The sequence below is a fragment of the Seriola dumerili genome, unplaced genomic scaffold (genome assembly GCF_002260705.1).
Source record: "Seriola dumerili isolate Sdu_G_001 unplaced genomic scaffold, Sdu_1.0 BDQW01000454.1, whole genome shotgun sequence".
NCBI lineage: Eukaryota > Metazoa > Chordata > Actinopteri > Carangiformes > Carangidae > Seriola > Seriola dumerili.
In genome coordinates, this window is record NW_019174709.1 from 442,108 (window position 1) to 467,814 (window position 25,707).

At 43.4% G+C, this 25,707-nt stretch overlaps 1 protein-coding gene across 1 annotated transcript; it reads left to right on the top strand.

The window, feature by feature from the left end:
- Window positions 1–1,816: 1,816 nt before the first annotated feature.
- On the top strand, window positions 1,817–24,867 carry col20a1 (collagen type XX alpha 1 chain). The gene is made up of 41 exons (XM_022762923.1): window positions 1,817–1,871; window positions 3,723–3,827; window positions 6,257–6,400; window positions 8,276–8,473; window positions 9,460–9,657; window positions 10,216–10,383; window positions 10,768–10,887; window positions 10,983–11,147; window positions 11,325–11,483; window positions 11,630–11,802; window positions 12,396–12,525; window positions 12,747–12,892; window positions 13,054–13,183; window positions 13,401–13,540; window positions 13,877–14,003; window positions 14,134–14,273; window positions 14,377–14,509; window positions 15,290–15,435; window positions 15,563–15,692; window positions 16,294–16,410; window positions 16,532–16,678; window positions 16,908–16,964; window positions 17,462–17,500; window positions 17,602–17,740; window positions 18,008–18,150; window positions 18,916–19,025; window positions 19,430–19,588; window positions 19,683–19,760; window positions 20,151–20,237; window positions 20,328–20,381; window positions 20,494–20,589; window positions 20,727–20,780; window positions 20,876–20,929; window positions 21,014–21,067; window positions 22,299–22,370; window positions 22,462–22,497; window positions 22,647–22,713; window positions 22,828–23,016; window positions 23,182–23,259; window positions 23,480–23,644; window positions 24,161–24,867. Exons 1-41 carry the CDS (start codon window positions 1,817–1,819, stop codon window positions 24,193–24,195), a joined length of 4,737 nt encoding a protein of 1,578 aa, XP_022618644.1. The 3' UTR covers window positions 24,196–24,867.
- The last annotated feature ends 840 nt before the right edge of the window (window positions 24,868–25,707 follow it).

The window sequence follows — 25,707 nt, forward strand, 5'->3', positions numbered from 1 at the left end:
CATGACATTTATCTTTTGATTGATAGGATAATTTAATGTTTTTTTCAAACTTGACTACCATCAGAGATAGAAAAGATTCTATACTGTATATATATATATATATATATATATATATATATATCATATAGTATGTGTGTTTGATATGCAGCTTCTGCAGGTGCTAATTATATTGTCAGTAAAGCTGTCAAGTGTTTTCATCTCCTCACACGTCCTCGCTTTTTCCGTTCCCTGTATCGTTTCACATTGAACCAACTGAACCTTCATTCCACCAAACATAATTTAACGGATGAATTTTATTTGTTCTGAACACTTGTCTCATGCACGGCCTCTGGTCTGTGACGGCCAGTGTGATAGCTGAGCTACCAGTCTGTTAATTGTAGCTTTGTTCAGCCTTCATTCTGTTGAACAGTCTTCTTATTCACAAAGAACAAATGTCAGAGGTTTTTGCCTTTGTTTTCTAAAGAGCACCTGCCTACACAACTTATTGACTTTTTCCTACAGTTTCCCAGCATATTCCAAAATGATAGAGTACATTTAGCTTTATTTGATCAGAATCAGGCCTTTTAAATGTAAAAATGAGCTGTGGTCAGTTAACTTTTTACTTTCTGACCCCTGAAATACATGACGCCTAGTTGTGATGAACGTATACATATGTATTGTAGCAGAGCAGAGTGAAAACAGTGGCTCTCAAAGCTCTTAGAAAAAATCCCATGTTTGCAAATAATCTTTCTTCATGAGACAAAAAGCATCGAAACATTCTAATAAAGTAGTGTGATTAGTATCAGAATAAGTTGAGGGTATTTCGTGTGTACATCTTGTAAATGCTGGCCGTTTCAGACAGAGGCGTGTTAGTTTTATGGTCTCCTAAAGTGCTGCGTGTTTGTTAATATTACAGCCCTGTGCATGTCATTAGCTGTGTGAAGTTTGAGGGTCTGTAATGGGGACAAGCACAGAAGCACCTGTAGTCTGAGTCGGCCATAAAAGAGTTCCCATGGGAAAATGTGACAGGATTTGCTGGGGCCCAGGTAAAGACATGAAAATTGGTGCTTTTGTTTTTCCAAAATGAAAAGTATTTTATCTGCCACTTGTTACTTTGGCATGAAACCTGTTCAAAAGCCAGTGAATCTGTCCAGAAAAGAACAATATCAGCCAATATTTTTTATTATTTTCATGGCTGATTGATTCTCAGGGTATCTTCTTGATTATAGTGGACAATGCTGCAAGTTGACTAATTCAGATTTCTTTTTTTGGTGTGACCAGCAGCACAAAACCCTTGAACCTCTTGATCAAATCAAGTTGGACCAATATTTAAAATGTTTGATTAAAGGACCAGTGTGTAGGATTCAGGAGAATCTGTTGGAATGGGATATAATCACCTGAAACTAGGAATTGTTGTGTTTTTACTTGCTCTGACATGTTTCTACAGTAGCCCAGAATGGACAAACCAAGAACTGGCTCTAGAGTTTTACGTTACCTGAAGGCCACTGTAGGTTCTCCTGCACATTTTGAAAGGGGGGGGGGGGGGGGTTAAGGCGGGGCGTGAGGGGAGGGGTACTCAGTTGGTTGCAATCTGCAACCTCACCTCGAGATGACACTAAATTCTGCACACTGGTCCTTTAAGAAATTATTTCAATGAATATAAATAAATACAAATTACAGCAATAATATTACAGTATATTTAATAAGAGGATATGAATACCTTTGTTTTTCATGATTTCCAGGCTCCACCTGTCTCATGTCTCCTCACCTCCCCGCGTCATCTTCATCATCATTATCATCATCATCATCATCATCATCATCATCTTCATTCTGGCTAATGCTGTTTTTCCTGCTCAGTGTCCTGCTACTGTCCCCGGGGGTCCATGGCCAAGGTAGAGTGCCTTTCATGACCAATATATGCCCCTTGATTACCACTTAAAGGAAAACATGTCACCGATATGTCACATCCACAGCTAGAGATGATGGGTCTGAGGTGCATCATGCTAGCAGGGTCCTCATAGGGTCTAGAACAACATCTGTGTTGTATTGTAGTCAGCCTTCGGTGCTAAATATCACTTTCGCTAACGTTGTTATGGATGAAATTGTTGTACTGACACAAGAAAATGACCAGAAAAAAGTGCCATAGCCTTGTTCTTTTCTTTTTAAAGGGTACACAGCTAGCTAGCTAGTTAGCTAGCATTTTATATCTCAAAAGATATAAAATATTTTACCATAACCAATAACATGAGCAAGTGTTATTGCATGGCTAAAACTCTTTCTGTGTCGACACGCCGCCACACTAGTATTACCTAGTACCATGTACAATCAGTGAGCACAACACCATGCTAAGACTGGGTAGTTCCTCCCTTCGCCCAAGCAGCCTCGGTTCCTCATGGCACGGATTCAACAAGATGTCGGAAACATTCTGCTCCAGGGTGACATGATTGCATCACATCATTTCTGCAGATTTGTCAGCTGCACATTCATGCGGCCGATCTCTTGTTGTACCACATGCCACAGGTGTTCGTAGAGCTGCATGCAGATCGATAACAAAATGCTGAAACAATCACTACTGACACAGAGGCTACACTGATGGCAACTGAATAACATTTATTTACCATAAAAGCTATTTTCTTCCACTAGTTTAGAAGAACAATACATCACGGTGCAGTGATTTTCAATGATGTTGACCTTCTTTTGAGAATTTTGTAATTTCTATATTTATTTTGTGGTCACTTTATTGCACATATCATTGAAAAAAAACTATCTGCAAGACTCAAAGGCCTTACTATTTCAGTGCTGAACTTAAATATGTCAGGCACAACCACACAAATCTCTTTCCCCACAAATCAGGAAGTACAACGCAGCTACTGTGCTTGTCTACAAATATCCCCGCCTGCCTGGAAAAGTTGTTTTTGCTAGTGGGTCTGTTAAACCTTGACCCCAGTCTCTCTAAATCCCCATTACACTCTATAAGATCCTCTGCCAGGCTCCCAAGAAAAGGATGACCCTCCAGAGGCCCCTGACCCAAATATACAGTCTCCCCCACACACACCCACACACACACACACACACACACACACACACACACACACATGCATACATACATGTCAGTCAGAGTGCTGAGGGTCATACATCCACAGAAGCGATGAAGACAAAGTTCTGTGATTCATGTTCATGTCTACACTCCTTTGTCTTCTTTGCTTCCGTTTCCCCGCTGCCCCCCCCCGCCCCCCCGGACCCCCTCCGCCCCTGCCCCCCTACCCCCCCATCTTCCTCTCCATCTATTACCCTGCCACATATTACATACAAAATCCTGACACAGTGTATGTGTGTGACGTTCCTCTGACATGACCTATGACCTTCCAGTTCCCAACCAGCGTCTTGTTCCTGTTTCTATAGCAGACCGGAGGACAGGGCATGCTTTGATGGGTGAAGGGGCAGCTGGAGAGAGGGATGGACGGAGGGTGAGAGGATAGAAACATGAAAGACGCTGCTTGTTAGAAAACCCCTGCTGGAAATTATGTAGATGAAGTCGAAACAAGAGATGGATTTGATTTAGGGAGAAGGAAGTGAGAGGGCTTATTTCTTTGATCTCTGAAAAGCCTACAACTGTCGCGCTCTCCCCTTTTTCTTGACCCAAATCTTCGACTAGGGCAACACGGAGACACTCATGCATTTCAAAACCTGAATCTTTTTTTTTTTTCTTTTTCTTTCTTCCCTTTGTCTCCGTGAATGTCAAGGTCGTCTGAAGCTCACGGTCCTATCTGAGGACAGACTGCAGATGAAATGGAAGGAGGCCGATGGACCCGTTCAGGGCTACAAGGTCCGAGTGAGGCCCATCTCAGGTGAGACTCTCCTGGCTGTGTTGAAGTGTTGAGAACGACAGCGTGAAATATACTGAGTCCATCAACGCTCAAACACGCAGCGTTTACACTTTACACTGTAAAGTTGTGCAAGGAAAACATTATATGAGGAGGCAAGTGATATCTGTGCTTTACTCTGAACCGTCATAGCTCATGTCTGTTGTTATGCCTGAATAATAAACTGCCCTGCTCCATCACCACGGATCATTTGGGATTTCCACTCCCATGTCCTGCTGCAATGCCTCTCTAGTGCGTTCACCCACGTCTACATACCTTTGTGTATTTTTAGTCTCAGGCTGTTATTTTCTATTTGGCCTGTAATGCTACAGCAACTTCAAGTTCAACTTCAGCTTATTTAAAGTGCACGTGACCCAAGGACTCTCTGCACAGTTCACAAGTTAACAAAAAAACACGACTTCACTTCACATGTAGAAGAACGTGCAAACACACACACACACACACACACACACACACACACACACAGAGGTAATAATGTTGATATAACAACAGGATTGTGGTTAGGAATTTAAAAAGAGATAGAGATCATGTAATCAGAACAGAAATGATTCAGACTCAGAGAAGACTTTTCTCTCTAGCATAGAGGGCATGATAACATTTCATGTGCTGAAGAAACCTGGGCTGACATGTAAGAAATCTGTGTGCTGCTTTGATAAAAACTAGTAGAAAGAATGGTCTCTAGATAAGTCCTGCATTTTCCTTGAATTTATAGAGGTATATCATAAAAGGGATTGACCAAGATCCAGTCCCAGTCTGATCGTAAACGTTTTACATCAGCATACATCTTCAGCGTGAACCTGGATTCCTCCTTCTCCAGTTTGAAACAGCAAATCCATGTAGTGTGAAAGTGCCTTTTATCTCAGTGCAATCCAGACTGCCACGAACATGTTAGTGTCTCTTGCTTCACACGTGATGGTTCGGATAAGAACGCAGTCGCTTTATCCTCCACTTCTCCTTCACATCTGTGTGATTTTTCCTTGACTTTTTTCCTCTCTGTCACCCTCTTATCTCCCCTTCCACACTGTGCAGCTAAGCCCAGGCAGGTCTCAAACAGAGACAGAGAGGGGGGGTGGGGGCTTTAGAGGAAGATTTGAGTCCAACACAAGACTTGTCGTGCCCAGAGGTGTGAGGTCTGGGAGGGAGGGCTAGTAAAGAGGTTGAAAAGGTGGCCGCACAGTCCTGGGAAATGTATTAAAAAGAATTGCAGACAGTTGCAACATAGATCTGTGCTGTGTTGTATCTGACATTTATCTTTGGGCTAAATGTAAATACAGTTTGTATTTATAATGAGTTTTACCTTGGGTTTACTTACACAGATAAAACAGACACACTCCACATTTCTTAAGATTTCTTTTAATCGTTCAATCTAATCAGACAAGTACTCGGAGTAGTGTTAAAAAATGAAGTTAAGCCTACAATCGAATATAAATTGTGACAAATGATACGAGATCAAGAACGCACCCGAGGCTGTACTGTAATCGGTAATTATTATATTATAACAACATGTAGAAAAGTGGTTGAACATCCTCTTTAAGCCACCAGAGTTGCTCTTCTTAACTTCTTTATTCTTTCCATACAGTTTGTTGGATTAAAACATTATTTAGATTGGCTGTGGAGGGTTAGTAAGAAGATCAGATGAATCAGCATATAGCAGGGATCACGTGCGCTGGCCTTCAACTTAATATTAACACAACTTTAAGAGAGGGAACTCTGGGAAGCTGCTTTTTGAAATCATAAAAGACAAAAAATTTCCCTGGCACTAAAATATGAGATAACCTTAGAAAAGTTTGTTTCAGTTGGCTCATCAGAGAGTGTGTATTTTGTGGAAAGTGTTGCTGACCTTCTTCGTCACGGTTTTGCTTTTGTAGTCTGACTAATGCTGAAAGAAACACAGTCAAGAAAGTCGTCAAGGCTGCTTCTAAAATTACTCACCACTCCCTAAAAAGGGAGGCTCAGGCTAAAAGGCTTAGAACATCATTAGAGATTTTAGAGAAGAAGTACATTCCCTGAGGCTATTTGACTCTTTGGCACTTTATACTTTGTTTTTAGTTTATATTTTTCTTTGAGATTATTTGACTCTTCAGTTAACGTTTGGGGTTTTTTTGTGTATCTTTTAGATTCATGGTATTCTGTCTACATTATTATGTTTTATGTATGTGGTTATTTAAGTACAATGCGGTGTTGATTGTTGTATTGTCTGTGCTGCATCACGAGCTCATCAAGGCAAGTTCCTACCCGTGTTTGTTGTAATAGCAATAAAGCTCCGCGGAGCTCAAAACTAAAATACAGGCTTATTTTTTATTTTCGGAGAAGCCAGGAGCTGCGACTTTCCCTTTAGACTTAATCTCATGTCAGTACCAAGGCAGTAATTCATCTATTGTCTTGTTTTCCAGAGGTTCCGCAGCCGGAGCTGATGCTGACCACCACGCGGGGCCGGGCCACCGTGGCAGGACTGGACTCCAGTCAGGAATACGCCCTCCAAGTCCTCGTGCTCAACGGGACGACGGAGAAACTTCTCGCCAAGAGACGATTCACGAGTAAGAAGCACGCAGGGAGGTGGACGGGGGGAATGAGAAAGGTTGAGAAAAGAGAAGGGAGTAGAGGACGGAGGGAGGCAGATCAGCACAAAGGGAACAAAGACTTTATTGAGATCAAGTAAGAAAGGAAAATAGCAGACTCAGCTGTGTCAGACAATCATGGTGCAGGGAAGCATCTTTTATAATCTACTGCAGGATTTAGTTTTTCATCTGAGATCCGTAAAATGTTTTTCTGATTAACTAAAGATCACGGAACATGCTACAGTTTTATTTTTTATTTTTTGTGGGTTTGAACAAGGGACATAAAATCCACAGGCATGATGGTGATGACATTGGCAAGACAGCAAAGTCTTACGATAGGAAGTGGTGCATTTTTCACATTCTTACACACACACACACACACACACACACACACACACACACAGGCTGGATTACAGGCTGACAGTGGCTTGTGTTTGAACTTACTCTGTGTACTTACATGAGTTACGTGTGTTCCTGGGTTGTAAATCTGCCCTCCAACATTTGTTCCTCTGTGGCTCACAAAGGCAACATTACAGGTGAAATTACAGTAATGGTTCAGTAATGACTCTCTGCCCACACCATGTGACTGTGTGGAAGGACGGGCGGCTCGCAGAGAGGACAGCGGTTTTGTCTGAAGTTTACAGTTGATTTCTGAGGAGAACAAAGGAAGGTTGGGGATTTTGGGGATTTGTGACATCTGTGTGTCTGGCTCCATCACTGTTATCTCCTACAGCGGTGAGGGTGAATCACAGCACAGCTCTCTGTCTATCCATTCCTCACTGATTCGTGAGCCTTTTTTATTCTCGACGTTTTCCCGTCAGGCTGTGTTTACTACCTTCCTCGGGCTTTGTATTAGATTGTACAATATGTGGATGCAGCCTGTGGGTTGCTTGCGAACCGTGCGAGTGATAGTAGGTTACTGTGTCGAGGCGAGCGTGTCCAGGCAGGCCAGAAAAACATGTGGAAATTGGAAAATCGTAACACTGGCTGTCTTGCTGGAATGATGGCAGTCTGGGAATTCCTTCCTGATGTGTCTTCGCCTTTCCCATTCGCTTTAAGCCCCTCTGGGCCCAGTACTTATTTTGAGCCGTGCTAGTGACAGTAGGTTACTGTGTTAAAGCAGTTTTTACATCCGTGCAAATTTCACCCTCAATTTGCTGCCGTTGACCTTGTCTCTTTACTCCAGGCAAGGATTTGCCAACAAGACCCGATGAAGCAGTTAAGACGGTGAAGTAAAACAACGCACCAGACAGCTCTATCATTATCTCTGGCATGTCCAGTTTTCTCTCTCTGATCTCAAACCCTACCGAGTCCTGAAATCCAGCTTTATATAGATATGTTGTCCAGTCATGCTGCTGCACCGTCAGCGTTCAGACAGCCCTGCAGTCATTTTACTCAGAAAGCAGGGGAATAGCACTTTCTGCCTGAAACAAACATGTCTAGTCGTCTTATTGCGCCGCCTGTAGTTACTCATCATCATTTCCCATGTAGAGATAATTATCTAATAGGAAGTAAGTGATTAATTGATCCATTATCCCAGCAGGTGCCTGACCAGAGAAACCCTGACATAATGACTCAAGCATGACTGTGGACCCTTAGTGGTAATGTTAAGTTATTCCATTTGTAGTGGGATTCAAATTAGCTTCATATTTGCTGTATCCTGCTACATCTACAACTGAGTTTGAAATTGTGTGAAAATGTTTTGTGACCCGACTTCAGAATGGACGGATGGATGTTTTGTGACAACTTTGGACTCTATAAAGTACCAGAGTTCTGCACTAAGACTGTACATTAATATGAAAACATGTAGATTATTCATATGTGATTCCCTTAGCTGCTCTTTCTCTCTTCCAGTGGAGGGTCTGCGGGAAGAAGAAATGATCCGCAGCGGTAGCCGAGAGCAGAGGAAGAAGTTGTTGCCAGGTGGGTCGGGGTCAGGAGACCTGGATGATGCAACAGAGGCTCTGCTGGGCCTGCCGACTATTCTGTATCCAGACCCCATCACCACCACCACCACCACCACCACCACCACCACCGCTGCTGCTACTACAGGTAGTGTGTGCTAGTAGATAATAACACTACATCCACACACACTTGGATCCTGGTACAATAAGCAACATGGGATAATGGCGCACTGAACTAAACACCTCAATTATAAAATCTTTAGTTTTTGCTTGTTTTAAAACCTTATTACATTGTCTGTATTGATATTGATAATAATTAAAGATGATCATTTTATTTGCAAATAACTGGAAGACGTTTTCAAAGCATGTGTTGCCAGTACAACAAAAGCTTGATCATCCCTTCCCTTTAACCTGGACTCTGGAAAAGCTAACAGGCCTAACCCCTAACCTCAGGTCTGAGAGTTCACTGATCTACTCTGACGCCTGGGATTGTAAAGCCGTCTTTCAGCTGAAATGATTTATAAAAGAAACCAGTGCAAAGAACCGAAAACCCTGGGTGGTGTGAGAAGATTATTTTTTGTCTTGGTCAGAAACCCGACCGCTCTGATCTTCTATGGCCGCTGTCATTATGACACTGACAGAGTGCAGGGACGCCAACACGCGCCTACACCCAAGCAAACACATGTGTCCCGTACGTACAGTACACTGTATTTAATAAGAGGTTCACCAAAGAGCTTTGGCACAAACACAAACACAGTAATGACAGTCCCAGCAACAGCAGCTGGAGTAACCGTCCTCAGAGAACACGAGGGAACACGGGAAAGAAAAGCAGGGACAAGAGCGATGGAGGATGAAGGACGGTGAGGGATTGTTAGAAATTGTTGAGGCTGTATGTATCAGGCAAAGGCAAACAAAAAAAAAAATAACCTATTAATCATGAAAAAAACTGTGTTTATGTATTGACAAGGAAATAATGTTTTCTCTCACTTTTCCCTTTGATACTCAGGAAGTCAGATTGATCTCATGTCAACAGGAGATTTCCTGTCATGTACGGCCTGGACCGGTACCCGAAACAATCTCTGCTTATCTTACTGCAACCCCGCCCATGTGCTTGCCATTACCTCTCTCCCGCAGAGCCCCCAGCCACTGAAACCCCCTCTCAGCTCCCCGACGAGGCCCCAGAGAAAACTGCCAAAGAGAAGAGGAAGAGGAAGAAAGAAAAAGAGCGGGATCGGTCTAAGGTGGAGAACAAGGAGGAGCAGGGAACAACACAGGGTAAACGGGCCGAGGACAAACCCCGGAAGGCTCCCTTCCCCACCCAGCCGGTCACAGGTAACCCCTGCGCTGCAGTGTTGCAAAGACATAACGCGACCAACTCGGACCTAAGCTGCTGCTTTTGATGACATTTGTTGCTTTAATGAGCCGAAACACGATGGTAATGATTAGGACAGCTGCCTCTGAGCAGGAAGTTAAGCAGGTTATCTTAAGGAACGTCTGGCCACCATCGACTTCGGCTCTTCTTATGAATTAAGGAAGAAACGGGCTTGAGAGCAAGTAAGTGTTAGTTTGAAATGTGATGACAGTGTTTACACAAGGGAGGGACAGGTAAAGGAAAGGATAATGACAGGCCGTCCTGTTCAGCTGCAGGGCGCATGTGTCCTCTCCCTCGTAATCCAAGGGAGCACACACGTTCACATGCACGGAAACTCACTCATGTTCATGTGTGCACTATGTCGACACATGTACACACAGATTTTGCACAGAGCCATCTGTTTCCTGATCTAAAACCATGCATTTACCCATGCACTCACTAATATACAGATGGGTGACAAATGAAAGGGGAAAAGCGATATAAAGAGTCTGAGTGAGGTGTGCTTCCTTCCTTTTAAGGCGTGTCTCCAAGGAAACCATTTGAGTGCAACAGTGATGCAGCGGCGGACATCATGCTGTTGGTGGACGGCTCCTGGAGCATTGGACGCACTAACTTCAGACGTGTCAGAGACTTCCTGGAGGGCCTGGTGATGCCCTTCCACATCGGGCCCAACCACATTCAGATCGGTGAGGATCCGGACGTGGGGGGGGTGGGGGGTGTTCATGTGGACACAGTGCCACACAGTGGCTGTCCCGTGTCTCCTGTTCCCATCACACCTTCTGTTTACGGGGTGGATGATGTGTGTGATGTGTATTATTTTTGTTTTTAGTTTTAGATGCATTGCAACGTCAATCAGTATGACATTTATATGGTTCAGTTCCTGCACAATTTATTGACAGTTTTTAGTTGCTTTCTGCTTTTTGTTAAATTGCTTTGTAGTAACAACATAAAGCAAAATTAAAAAAAGGATTATTAAAATGAACCACATGAAGTATAATGGATTTGCCTTTCCCAATGTCTTACAAAAATAAAAATAAAAGATCTTGTGTAACGATGTGTGTTTGTCCCAGGTCTGACCCAGTACAGTGGGGACCCTCGTACCGAGTGGCACCTCAGCAACTTCACCACGAAAGACCAGCTGCTGGAGGCAGTGAGGAATTTTAGATATAAGGGAGGAAACACATTTACAGGTAAACACACATCTCACACGACTCACCTTGGCTACTGTTTTGTACACATATGTTCCGTATGTGTGTCAGTGTGTAACCTTGCATCCACCTCCCAGGCCAGGCGCTGCTCCACGTCATGGAGGAGAACATGAGGGCCGAGGCAGGCGCGAGGTCGGACACGCCGTTTTTCCTGGTCTTGTTGACCGATGGGAAATCTCAGGATGATGCCATTGCTGCGGCAAACCGTCTGAAGAATGCCGGCGTGGAGATCATCGCTGTAGGTGAGACTGAGGATGAGGATGAGGTGGTCGCGTTCATCCCCTGCATTTATGAGCGCCATATTGTTATGTAATACGGTTCATGTAACGTTTTCGTCGTTACGTGTTTGGAGGCATTTGGTTCTAAACGCTTTTTGTGTTGAGTCGTTTTAAACGATTCTGTAACTTTTCGTTGTTCAGGTGTGAAGAACGCTGATGAAGCCGAGTTGAGACAAGTGGCGTCGGAGCCGGTGGATCTGAACGTCTACAATGTCAATGACTTCCCTCTGCTCACTAAGCTGGTGGCACGGCTCGTGCACATCCTGTGTGGGAGGATAGAAGACCGTGGCATTAAAAAACGTAAGCCGTCTATCTACTGCATCTGTCCGTCTTTCTATCTGCCGTTCTTGAAATGCAGACCTTATTTTTTCACTGCAGGTAATTGGTTTTTCACATGACGTCTCATCGAGGTTCAATGTGTGAATACTCTGTTACTGTGTCTGCAGGAATGGAGCCTGCGCCCACAGCAGACCCTGCCCTCTCCTACCCCAGTCCTACTGATCTGCGCTTCTCTGAACTGGGCTCCAGAGAAGTGAAGCTCCACTGGACCAATCCTGCTAAGCCAGTCCAACAGTACAGAGTGGTTTACCACAGCGCCGAGGGTCAGAGACCGCAGGAGGTCAGGAACGTTACCGCCGATTAGACATAAGCAGAGTTATGAAGAATTCCAAGCAGCTTCCATGTTGTATTGTATTTTTCTGGTTATAATCCAGCATTTTTCCCACTGTGTTGTTCGGCACAGACAAAGCTGAAGCCGTCAGAAAGGAAACAAAGAGCAAAACTTCTCTTTATCTTCTTGTGTATCCTCCTCAGTAAAGCATCGCCTCTGTCTCAGGATGCGACAATAAACGTAATCACCAGCCGCAAAAGCGAAGACAGATCAGTTTAAATGACTAAATATTAAATATTCCAAAAATATATGAACATATAATCATGTAGTCTGTATAATCTATTTGGAGCTTTTTATGAAAATGACATTCCCTGCTCAACAGACTGTAATTTTACCATGAAACATTGAGTTAATTAGTTACTGACTCTTCCAGAAGTTTCCATTAATCAGGGTTCATGTGTAAACTGTGTCATTTTTGTGTTATCATTGGAAAATGTTGTGGTCCTGTGTGTGTGTTTTCATATATACTGTAGGTACATTTTTGTGTGTGTTGCAGTTTTGTGCGTGTGTTTGTCTGACTGTCAGCGCTGCTCTGTCTCCAGGTGGTGCTGGCCGGCTCGGAGTCCACCGTGCTGCTGGAAGGCCTCTCCTCTCAGACACTGTACCACGTCTCCATCTTCCCTGTGTATGAGGACAATGTTGGCCTGGCTCTCAGAGGAACTGTCACCACATGTGAGACTTGAATAGTTTTCCATCACGTTCAGATTCAGTCCCTGTCTGTTAATATCCTTGTGTATATATATATATATATATATATATATGTATATAAGCGCAACGCAGAAGCCCTGCTCACTCACTGTGACTATGTTGCACTAAAAAAAATCACCATACATCAATATCAGACAATATCTTTCTTCTTCTTTCCTCTGTCTCTTCCCGCCTGCCTCCGTCAGTGGCCCTCGCCATGCCCGCCAACCTGGAGGTGACGCCTGTCTCCTTCAGCGCGCTGCGAGTGAGCTGGGGTGCAGCACCCGGAGCGACGCAGTACATGATCCTGTACTCAGCTCTGAGCCACGGAGAGCCTGACGACGCCAAGGAGGTGGGAACTGGAAATGAAAGGCACATACTGTAGAAGACGGTTTATTGCACACGTGATTTATAATTAATAACAATAACAATCCTATCTCAGGACAAAGCGTTGTACTATTATATTAACAAGCCTCTAACTCCACATTTGTATGTGTAACTCCATCGCTGCAGGAGAAATTCAGCGCAGACCAGACGGTGGTGGAGCTGGCGGGGTTACTGCCGGAAACAGACTACTCTGTCACGCTGTACGCTCTCTACGATGAGGATCCCAGTGACCCTGTCACTGCCGTCGCTGCCACGTGTAAGACTTCAGAGATTTCACAAATGTTCTCATCCCTTATTTGTTTAAATTCCATTTATATTTTCACACTTTATTCTTCCCCCTTCCTCATCTTTCTATTATCACCACGCTGTTTCCATCAAAGAAACTCCCCGATGCATAAAATAAGTCGCTCCAGTGCGCTGACTAATCGCTTGTCTTTCGTCTTCTTTGCGCCTCACCTTTTACCTCCCTGCAGTCCCTCTCCCGCCGCCTCTGAGCGTTCAGTTCCCGATGGTCACCCACAGTGGGCTGAGGGTGACCTGGGTTCCCGGAGCCGTGGACGTCCCCGGCCACAGAATCACCTACAGCACCAACCACGGCAGCGACGTCAAGCAGGTGAATTAAAAATACACACTGATGTTAACCAGCTCCAGAACTGAGACATTAATCTGCTTATGCTTCAAATCTTTTCTACAGAGACACAAACTTTTTATTTATTTTATTTATTTGTCCGGTTTACAAAGGTTGATTTGCTGCTTCAAATGTCGGAATTATTTTTGAACTTCACTTTAGAAGTTTAAAATCTTATTAACCTCAATTTGAGCCAGTAGGTCTGTTGTTTTTTAACAGTGTTGTCTGTACTGTTACGATACTGTTATTTTATTTTGTGATTATGTGATTATGCAACTGCAGCCGCAGTCTGTCGGTCATTCATGGTAGATATCTTTCCAGATGGAGGTAACAGGGCTGATCTCGGTGCTGGTGCAGAACCTGTCCTCTTTGTCCAGATACCGGGTTTCAGTCCAGTCTCACTACCCACAAGGCCTTTCTGCGGCGCTCACCAGTAACGTCACCACACGTAAGACACACGTGCATGTGCTTGAAGACATCATCTCACATTCAATTTGACGTGTCAAGGGAACTATTTTGTGTGATAGCAACATTAAATGAAACTTTGTTCTTTCCTTACACTTTTCCTCGTCTCCTAGTGAAGGTGCCCTCGCCGTCAGACCTCAGGGTGTCTAATTTCTCAGGCAGTGACATCACTGTGCGCTGGGAGGCTGCAGCTGATGATGTTGTGTCCTACCTCATCAAGTGGATCTCCCTCAGCGGAGGAGACCTGAGACAGGTGAGGACGGATTAACGGAGGGTGGGATTGTATAATGTTTTCTAATGATTAATATAAAATGTTAATAACGTGTTGCTGTTTTTATCCCTGTTGTGCATTTTAGTTGAGGGTGAGCGGTGAGAGTGAAGGGGCGATCCTGGAGGGGGTGGAGGACGATAAGGAATACCAGATCTCTCTGTCTGCACTTTATGGAGATGGAGCTCAGAGCGAAGCTGTGGCCATACGCTATAGCACCTGTGAGTCACACCCACACACTAATCTGGTAACAATCTGCAGCACTGGAGAGGCATTTCTCTCACTAAATATGAACTTACTATATTTAGTAGGTCTTTATCTGGAAAGAAAAATGGTATGATGTCAAAGATTTCTGGACCCAAATGCAAACAAGCACAAACTAAAGCCGCTAGGTGCTAAAAGAGTTTAAATCAACACAAAAAGCCCAAAAATGTAGAGAAAAGTGGTGCAGAAGGGAAAAAAGGAAGGAAAAACAAAAACTCAAAACTGAGGAAACACGAGGAAACATCAGGAAACATCAGGAAACAGCAGGAAACATCAGGAAACATCAGGAAACATCAGGAAACAGCAGGAAACAGCAGGAAACAGCAGGAGGGCTGAACAGGAACAAACAGACTGAGCCTTAAGTGGGAGCCAAATGTAATTTTAACATTAGGGTGGAAAACAAATCACAAAGACAAAACAACAATGGGCAAACAGGGTAAGTGATTTTCAAAATAAAACAGGACATAAAAGTCCAAAACAAATAATAATAGAAGTCTAAACAAAGTTCATGGAGGGGGCAGATCATGACAGAAAATCCTCCAGTGCTCTGGGAAAGATGAAAATTAAAATTTGGATTTTATTGATTTGAGGAATGATTGTTGGTGACGGGTTTGGTTTGAGTATTTCTCAAACTGCTGATCACCTGAGATTTTCACACAGAATGGTGCCAAAAACCTTCCTGCATACATCTTGTATTAAGTCTAAATATCTCTGCTCTCTGTATTTCATCCCTGCAGTGTCTGGCGGAGGCCCGGCCAGTGTGTTGGTCTCCGAGGAGACTGCGGTCAGCTTTGTGGTCAGCTGGGTGCCTCCCAACGCTCACGTCCTCCAGTACCGCGTGTCTTACACTGCACTGACCGGAGCTGAAACCCAGGACGACACTGTAAGTGAGCTGTAATCATCACCTCTCCAGCTGCTCTGTCCTTCATCCTGCTGGACAGAAAATCATCCGTGTCGACAGATGTTTTGCTTTAACGCTTGACTTTGAAAGGTGGGTTTGTTGTCTACAGGTGTTGGTCCCAGGTGTTGAAAAGCGGGTGGTGCTTGAGTCTTTACAGCCAGACACACGTTACAGCATCCTGGTCACCGCTGAGTACCGCAACAGAGAAGGAGGCAGCGGTTCGGCTCAGGGCAAAACCAGTGAGTCACACACTTTGAAATACTCGCCTGCTGATAAAAAGAGACTAGATTTGAACTTGTAGCTTGTCTCATGCTAAATGCTAACACGCCGGCAGGTTTATGTGGAAGACACGTTAGAAATATAAAAATAAAAATGACATCGCTTCAGAGGGAAACACTTGGTACAGTCCATCTACTCTGCCATAATATGTCAATATGTAGATTTAATTGGTCAACTAAAAACCTGTCACCGTGTTATCTTGCAGCACAGGAAGACAAAAGAAGGATGTTGATTTTTATCTTCTCATCAGTTATTGGTAAAGCTGACAAACAGGCAAATAATTAGTTTTAATTTTGATTTAAACAAATCTCCTCAGAACTGTTAAATCAAAGTTTAGGACCATTTTCACACACACCAGCCGTGCTGAATATCTTTAACACAGAATGTAAAAAGAGGTTGTAATCTCAAACATCCAGTCCTCTGTGTTATTACTTATTGAAGGTCCTTGTTCTGTTTGCTGACTTTTCTGTTCATCACCGACGTCTCTGTATGTAAATATGATTTCTTGTTTGCATCTCTTTGTGTGTGTCTCTCTCCCTCTCTCTCTCTCTCTCTCTCCAGCCAGTCTGCGGGTGATGAGTGTGAGTGTGGTCAGGTCAGACCACTCCAGCATCTGTGTGTCTTGGAGACCCGTGTCTGCCGTGGATGGGTATCGTATTGTCATCCAGTCCGTTAAAGGTAATCTATAGTAAAATCCATAGTAACTGGCGACTCCATGTACTTAACGCCGTCTCAGAAACCGATGTTAATTTACCCGCTGGTGCGAATACGTGTGCATCCTGTCCGTCTGTGTGTATAGACAAGGACACAAAGGAGGAAGCAGTCGATGAGTCCAGCAGCAGTCACTGCTTCACTGACCTGGAACCAGAGACTCTGTATCGCATAAGCGTGCACTCGCTCCTCGGCTCAGCAGAAGGCGCTGCTGTGTCCATCCTCCATCCAACAGGTTTGATTTAAACTTGGTAACAGACAGTGTGTTAGATGTTGTAGTTACTTTTGCTTACCATGAAGGCTGGCATCCGCTTTTATGACTTTCTTATTAAATAAATACTTTACCTGCACATAATGATCCAAATCGCTCGTTAGCTGTGACGGTTTCTGTTGACAGATTCATACAGTAGAAGTCTTGACATTTTGTTAATAGTTAAATGTGTCTTTATTGGTTTTTCTTACAGCCACAGCTCCAGCCAGGATTCCCATCCATCCCCGCATGTATCCGATCCACAACGAAGGTGAATAATCAACACATCATCCTCTTATGTCGTAATGAGTCTGATTAGAACATGAATTCTTTTTGGGGACATCATTTCAGTCCAAATTGAACAGACATTTTAATCTGGAGTCCAGTGGCTCCTCAGGAGCCTGCAGCAGGTCCTCGGGAAAATGAAGGAATCCATCAGACACTAACACAACGAGAAAATGTTTGACAGCTGGTGTCGGTGATGTGACTGAAATCCATTTCATAGTAATGCTGAGGACTATTTAGGACTTTATATAGGACCACACACATGTGAATGAGACCATCAAAATACAAAGTCCTTTCATGCATCACATCTGATAGCATCTTCAGTTAGAGGTGATTTTATCAAATGGTCCTTGATCACGTAGCAAATTCCTCGTAATGAACCTTGAGCCCGTGAGACGGGTGTTTTTTTGTCTGGACTGAAAAAGCCGCGGGTGTGTGCAGCCTGGATTTCATTGCTTCAACACTGCCCTCTTGTGTTTGCAGTGTGCCCTGAAGTCACCATCAGAAACAGCATCGTTAAAGGTGAGACAAGCTGTCGTCACACATCACTTCAAGCTCCTTCGTAAAAGGCTTGTTTTGAAGAATTTAAACATTTTATTCCGGACCCGTGTTTGTCGTCTCAGGGTTTGACATGATGGAAGCGTTCGGTCTGACTCAGAGCGCGCACTCGTCCGTTGAAGGCGTGGCAGCCGAGCCTTTCGTCTTCAACACCGTCCCCACCTTCACCCTGTACAGAGACGTCCAGCTGACACAGAGCACCAAGTGAGATTAATTCATCCTCCACTAAAATAAATAAGAGCAAGTAAAACAAATGTGTATTGAATAGGAAGGTTTAGAAGATTTAAAAGGTTTGTCAAGCTATATGCACAATACAAAGTTAACTAAACAATTCTTTTTGGATACACGGTTGACCTCCAAATGTGACTGCAGCAATCCAATCGCAACCGGTTAAAGAGTCGGTGTCACATACCAAAACCTCCTCTGAGGAAGAACGGCAAATCTGACGAATCTCTCCCTCTCTCCCTCCAGGTTTATCCACCCTGCAGGCTTCTCTCCAGAGCACACCGTCAGCATCGCCTTCCGCGTGTTGCAGGATACACCCAGGGAGCCCTTCGCCCTCTGGCAGCTCACCGACGATGACTTCCAGCCCAAGATGGGAGTGGTGCTCGACCGTGAGTAACATTTCTGCATCTGTCAGTCTCCCACACGGCCAGCAAGGAATCCTCATTATCCCTGTGGTCTGTGGTAAGGCCTTGAGATGAAGAGAGAAGACTTAACATCTTAACATCTTCTCAGAGAGCTGCCTCTTTAATTGGCTTTAACATGTTTTCACTGTTTCTATTTTCTGAGTGTGGCTCATGGTTTTATTTAGAGCTGAAGCGATTAGTGGATCAAGACACTTGAAGGTGTAATTATTAGTTGCAGCTACTTTTATTTAATTTTCAATCCAGTCACATTCAGACACTTTCAACTCAGATTTAATAGAAAATAGTTTGTAGCTTTGGGGTGAGATATAATGATTCCATGTTTTTATTGCTTCAGGATTTCTCAGTATCTTGAAACAAGCTACAGATCATGACACGTGATACATGAAAAAAATGTGCTGTGTAAACAGTCAAAATTATAGCCAATTAGCTACAAATTAATTAATTGATTAGTCTATAAATTCATTTACCTGCTGCTTCACAGTGAAAGGATGAGGTTAGTGTTTTTTCTATGTTTTTCTTATTGAGCAAAACCAACAATATGTTTGTCCACCTCTTATTATGTTCAGACTTCTCTACCTTTTCCCTTTAGCTGAATTTTTTTTGGGAATGACAAGACGCCATCAGTGGCGCCACTAGAGGCGGTTCCTTACATCCAGCCAGATCAAACATTGCCATCTCAATGTGAGAAATAAAAGTCATGACTGAATCTCGTCGTCTGTACTTCCACAGCTACCACGAAGCACCTGGTGTACTTCAGTCTGGACTACAGGGGAGAGGTGCAGGAACTGACCTTCGACCAGCCGCAGGTCCACAGGCTCTTCTATGGCAGTTTTCACAAGGTGAGATAATACACACAGAGGTCGTCTTCGAGGACAACACAAGCTCCACCGTCACTGAGCAGAAAAGGCTTTAGCCTCCTCACTCACCTTTGTGTCCTCTCTAATAAAAGAGAAATGTCAAGACATGCAAAGAAAAGGAACGAGCAAGATGGAAAGGTGAAAGAGGTGGTTAGAAATAGACTCCACACACAGTACAGCAGCATCCAAGAAGACAAGGAGAGTACACATAATAAAGACCAACAATAAAGTTTTATAACCAAGGAGCCAATAGAAGAATTTGAACTGAATTTATTGTGAAGAGCGACAGTGGCAGGGCAGGTGAAATGGCCTAATATGATAAAAAGAATCTGTGATTTTATCACTTGTGTTTCCATTGGATCAGTCCTCTCTCTTCCGTTTGGCAGATTCACCTGTCAGTCAGCCAGGTGAGTGTGTCCCTGTCTGTGGACTGCCAGCGTGTGGGTGAGAGACCAGCCCGCCCTCTGGGAAACCTACCCACTGACGGCTTCGAGATGCTGGGAAAACTGGTGAAGACCCGAGGACCCAGTAGCGGATCTGCCCCGGTACTTTTGCTCTGTTCAGTTCTATTGATTTTAATCTGAATCCAGGTCCAGTCTGTCAATCATATTTACCTCCCGTGTTCTTCATTGTGTCCAGTTCCAGCTGCAGTCCTTTGAGATCGTCTGTAACACCACGTGGGCCTCAGAGGACACCTGCTGTGACCTGCCTGGAGTGGTCAGTCTGTCACTATTTACATTTACCCTCATTCTCCTCTTTGAACAAATACATGACAAACGGTGAGCTGAGTTACATCGAAGGTTTCCAGCTCTTGACAGTTCACTGTGGAATAAAAAGACTGAAATTCAGCAGCTGATATTTTAATCTGTTGGTTATACAGATGTGTGAGAGTGACTCATACCTGTGCACTTCTGCCCTTTCACACAATCATGTTGCTGTCATCACTTTTCTCTAATGGGTTTGCAATAATGAAGGATACTTCAAATAAATATACTTGTGGCTTCAAGGGCTGATTTAGTGTGTTTTTTTGTTAATGTTTGTTGTGTGTGTCTGTGTGTTGTGTGTGTGTATGTGTGTGTGTGTGTGTGTGTCTGTTGTGTGCATCAGAGAGATGAGGAGAGCTGTCCTGCCCCGGCGTACACCTGTAGCTGTTCCTCTGACATCCCTGGAGCTCCTGGTTCCCCCGGACCAATTGTATGTCACCATTAGAGTTTTAAGTTGAATCACTTATTCTGTCGATCCAGATGAGAACATGTTGACTTTATTCTTTTTTCTTTTGACCAGGGAAAACCAGGTCCTCGTGGTGGGAAAGGCGATAAGGGAGAGCAAGGCCAAAAGGTGATATTTATGTATATATTATATGGACATTAGCATTCACACATTACACTTTTATTCAAGATACATTGGAGCCCAAATCGATGTGTTCATGTTAGTTTGCTCTATGTTTCAGGGGGAAGTGGGTCCTCCAGGAAAATCTGGATTTGAGGGAGGCCTTGGACTCCTCGGCAGCGCAGGGCCCCGAGGAATGACTGTCCAGGGCAAAGCGGTGGGGAAGCGTCTCACCCTTAAATACGTACCTCTATACAGTGGTTGTAACCATGGTTCACATCGTGCTGAACAGTTGTATAAGGACTTATAAATCTAATAGACTACATGTTTTCTGTTGCCATATTTTCCTGCCAGGGTCCACCGGGTGCAGCGGGGTCAAAAGGGGATCCTGGTCGACCTGGACTCCAGGTGAGTTTAAACTGAAATAGTGGCGTCACCAAAATTCAGATAAATCTGTCTCTCATTGCTCCGTCTCCAAACCTCCCTGTTGCCTGTCCCTGCAGGGTTTACCAGGACCTCCAGGTCCAAAAGGGGAAGTGGGGATCGCAGGGCCCCAGGTGAGCTGTTTGATCCCAGCCGATAGAGAACAGTAAACGTTAGCAGCTCTTCATCTGTTCTCATCTCTGCAATATGTCTCACAGGGCATCAGAGGGGTCGAGGGAAACATTGGTGCACCTGGTATCACTGGACCCAGGGTAAGACTGATTATTATTTTATTTTAAAAAATGTTGTGTTTTGACCATCAGGTCAGAATTTCACCTTTTACAACATTTTGGTCCATGACACAATTTTTAAAATTTCAAAACAAAAATTCTTATGAAATCTACTGTGGATATTTTCTGTTTTAAGATGATGAATCCTAATATTTTTTTGTGACCCCTGACCTTTTGTCTAGTGACACCATCAGAGCACAATTTACACTTACACCCTTAACTGTTCAACTGTAACGGACTGATATTCATGTACACATGTACCGAGAATGAATGAATTTTGTTTTAAGTTTTCCTCTGGCGCCACCTTCAGGCCAAGAGTGTTTTTCACCAGCGAGTAAAATACAGATAAACTTTTTTTTAATTACGGTTACGGTTATTCCCACACAACAGCAAACTTTGCATGTGGCCATCTTTGAAAAATGGGTTAGGGTTAGGAAAACGAAATAAAGGCCTTAGGTCCCAGTTCATGATCATGATAAATAAATATGAATACGAGTAAAGAAAGCAAGTAAGACTAAAGTAAGACTGTAAGATCACCAGTTAGCCCTGTGGGGATAATTGCAACATGCCCTGACAATTTGCTATTTACACACACTCGCAATGAAAAACATCCCTTCTGACTTGGCACAAGGATGATCTGTGGAAACCGGTGTTTCAGTGATTCATCAGACAGTGTGAAGGAGGTCAACCTCTATGGACGTCATCCAGGCAGAAAACCACTGCTCACAAAACTGACTCAACTTTGCCAGAGAACATGATGAATGTTGGCAGCACATTCTTTGGACCAGATAAAACCAAAAATAAATGAGTTTGAATCAGATGGGGTCCAGCTTGTTCGGTGTGGATCTGGCCAGGACTACTACAAACTGACTGCACACGGCCGACTGTGAAAGGGGGAATGATATTTACAGATGGCACTACAGTACGAGGTTTGTAAACCTGGATACTGAATGAAAAGATGACTCCCAGTCTCTAGATGCTTTTTTTTCTCCAACATGACAATGATCCCAAACACACTGCAAAGAACATAAGGACTCTCAGGACAGTTTGATATAGGGAAGGACACAGGTTTAACTCACAGTGTAAAACACGGTGCTTTGCCTCATGGTATGATTTCCCTGATTTCTCTGTGGTCGCTCACAGTTGCCTTGGTTGACTCCCTGTTCTGTCATTTACCTGCTGTTCCACCCGTCCACCTGTCTGTGTTGTACAGGGTTTCCAAGGAATGCCGGGACACCCAGGGCCTTTAGGGGAAAGGGGCCACTCAGGACCTGTGGGACCTACGGTACGACCAGAGGGACAAATGACAGCATTAGTCACATCTCTCTTCACACTTGATATTTTATATCTATGCTCATATGTCTCTCACTTCACAGGGTCTGCCAGGTAATAAAGGGGAACGAGGAGAGAAGGTGGTTATATGTTTACGATCTTTTTCTTATTGCAGCTCTTAATTCAATTTCTTATTTTCATTGTTTTTTATTAATTAAAGTCTAATTTAAAATTGATACATTGGGTCTTATTGGAGCCACAGTTGCTGATGTCTGCTGATGTTTCACAGGGGGAACCTCAGTCTATGGCCATGATCTACCAACTGGTCACACAAGCCTGTGAGCAGCTAGTGCACGGTAAGTACTCTGTTAGCAGGCGTGTAAACAACTAGCACTTCTTCAGTGATGATCCCTGTGTATTTGTATCAGTGACTAAAACTTAAAATAAACAACATTCTCTTGCTTTTTCAGAGGAAGTGTTGAAGCTTGACATGTTTATTAACGAGGTCAGTCGTAAGCCAGCTCCTATTGAGGAGCCAGTGGGGCCCCCAGGGGAACCTGGTATACCAGGACCCAAGGGCCCACCAGGTGGCAGGGGTGCCATGGGACATGTTGGCCCAAGGGGGAGACCTGGCAGGGCTGGATATCCAGGAGAGCAGGGTAAGACTCCAATCTAGGAGAAGGTTTGTTTGAAATCAAATTCTCATGTTTGTCAAGCAGCTGTTGCACACAGATCTGACATCTATAAATTATGATTACGTCACCTATTATGATAATATTATGAGCTTTTCATTTTGCTGATTTGTATCATTCTGTTTTTTTCAGGGCAGAGAGGGATGCCAGGGAATAAAGGCGATGCAGGGACCAAAGTCCAGGGGCCCACAGGGGTCAAAGGATTTGCAGGTTCCCCTTCATGCGTCATTTGTTTCACATCATTGCTGGAGTGTTAATGTTAACGGAGGCTTAGAGAGTTGTCAAACATGTCGTTGTTTCTTTTTATTAGTGTAATAAATAATATCTGAATAATATACATACATAAACTGTCCAACAGATTATCAGTAAACAACCCTATCCTGATGTCTGGTTCTGATGCATGTGTGTTGTGTATCACTTGTATCTGCAGGTCCTCCAGGTGAGACCAAGCTGGGAGCCCCAGGTCCCAAAGGAGATGATGGTAAGTCAGGACCTGTAGGGATCCCTGGACCTCCTGGACAGCCAGGCGAGATCGGACCCCCGGGTGTGTGCGACAGTAGTGGAGGCTGCCAGAGAGTTCCCCAGCAAACAGGTTAGCTATTAACTCAACTAACACACAGCCCGGCAGTACTGAAGTATGATTATCCAGGTGTGCCGGTGGCAGCTCACACTGAGGTGAAGGGTTTACAATCATGATATAGATTAAGTTCAAGATTAATGTTGTTTTCCATGAGGCAACTGGAATGCTTATACAGTAGCAAGAGAAGATGATTTGGTTGTAAAAGCATTATAGCATTATTCTCCATAAGGGAAGATTACACATCTCACATCGACCCCAGGCATCTTAGATAGCTCCTTTTTTCTACCTCACAGGCAGTCAGCTGATGTCTTTGGGGCATGTTGGGGCAGTACAACAAGCTGTAAATGCAACATTGAGATTTTATCACCTTAGAAAGTGTTTTCTTGGCGAATGTGGTAACAAACAGTTGCTTCATTACAAATCCAGCAGACAGAGAGCAACATTAGCATTCACTGGACTTGTCTTTGTGTCCACCTGATCGATCCAAGTCCAACAGCCTCCGCTTGACTCTTCTTTGTGTGTGCCTTCTCCACCCAGAAGACCCTTATTATGGCTACCAGCCCTGAGTGGATATGAAGAAGCAGGCGGCGATGGTAAGGTGACTGAGTGACTGAGTGACTGACATCTGTTTGAGATGACTATGGTTCCTTTGGAGCTGAATGACAGACGAGGAATTGGAGCTTAAAAAAGCACCGCTGAGCAGGTTTGGTGTGTTGGACTTGCCACTGACTGATGCAGAAGCTTCATCATATGTGAGAAAAGGAGATAACACAGGAAGGATCTCTCTCTGTCCTATTGTTACTGCATTCTTTGGCATAAACAAAACAGCTGAGAAAGGAACTGAGAATAAGTAGGAAGCTTTCTAATGTAGAATAGTGTTTTGATGAACAGATGGCGTCATAAAGGAAAATATTATCCCACTGGGATCAGTAAAGTGCTGTCTTATACACCATTATTCGCACTGAAACCTTTTGTTACTATGTTTATGTATTCATGCACTGTATCAAGTAGTTTAGCCATCTGTGTTACATTTCTACCTATTTCATCTGCCGTTCTAACCTTAACTGCCTCAAAGATAATGAAAATGCATAATACACCATGGTGTAAAAGCCTCTTTTTGTTCCATGGTAGAAATGATACTGTGAGAATGTCCTTTGTCGTGTGTATGATAATTTGTATATTGATTATTATATTTACTGTATACAGTTATTCATGTTATGATATTTTATACTGTATGTATTCATATTGAAAATTCATGTTTACATTTTCTGATTTCCTGGGGTTTGGGTAATGTGTGTGTGTGTGTGTGTGTGTGTGTGTGTGTGTGTGTGTGAGAGAGAGAGAGAGAGAGACAGTGTCAGAGATGTTATCGTATGTTTGTTTTTTTGTTTGTTTCCTTGGCTCTTTAGTATGTATGTTTTTGATTTTGTTAATAAAAAAATCCATTAATATGTATCTAATTAATTATGTTTATTTTCAAAATAACTTTCTATGAAACTCTTTTCCTGCTGTTTTCTGCTGTGCAGTGCTCTTGGGCAAGACACTCAATCTATAAAACTTGGCTAAATGTGATAATTAATCAAGAATCAATAATGATGATAATGTCACGGTCCTTTGTCGGAACCATGTAGAAAAGAAAGTTTCCAGTGGCGTCTATTTTGAAGAGCACCGTGGAAGTTCCAACCTGTAAGCAACAAGCTCCGTCAAGGTAGTTTCAGTGGTTTGCTCGTTTTCCGGTTTTGTCAGAAATGTTAGATTATTTTCAAAATAAAGGCGAACGGCACCGGTTACCATGGGGAACTGAAGCTGCAGTTTAGTTACTTAATATAGAAAACAATATATCATCTTTATAATGAACCTGTGAGGACATCACTGAGCAACATTTTCTATCATGTTTTCTATTGCCATGATTGTGTCGTATTATTATGTTAATGTTACACACTTTCATGTATTAGAATTACACTTAAATCTATCACTGATACAAGAGAGGAACACATCGGGAATAACTATGTGAACAGTTACAATTTTCCCATGATCTTTCCGTGATTTTTCAGTATAGCTGATGTAAACAGACTGAT

Bases quoted from the DNA above. Each gene is read 5' to 3' on its own strand.
- col20a1 (XM_022762923.1), top strand. From the start codon at position 1,817: ATGCTGTTTTTCCTGCTCAGTGTCCTGCTACTGTCCCCGGGGGTCCAT. The intron at 1,872-3,722 runs GTAGAGTGCCTT...GTGAATGTCAAG, and splicing joins CCCGGGGGTCCATGGCCAAG to GTCGTCTGAAGCTCACGGTC. The intron at 16,965-17,461 runs GTGAATAATCAA...TTGTGTTTGCAG, and splicing joins GTATCCGATCCACAACGAAG to TGTGCCCTGAAGTCACCATC.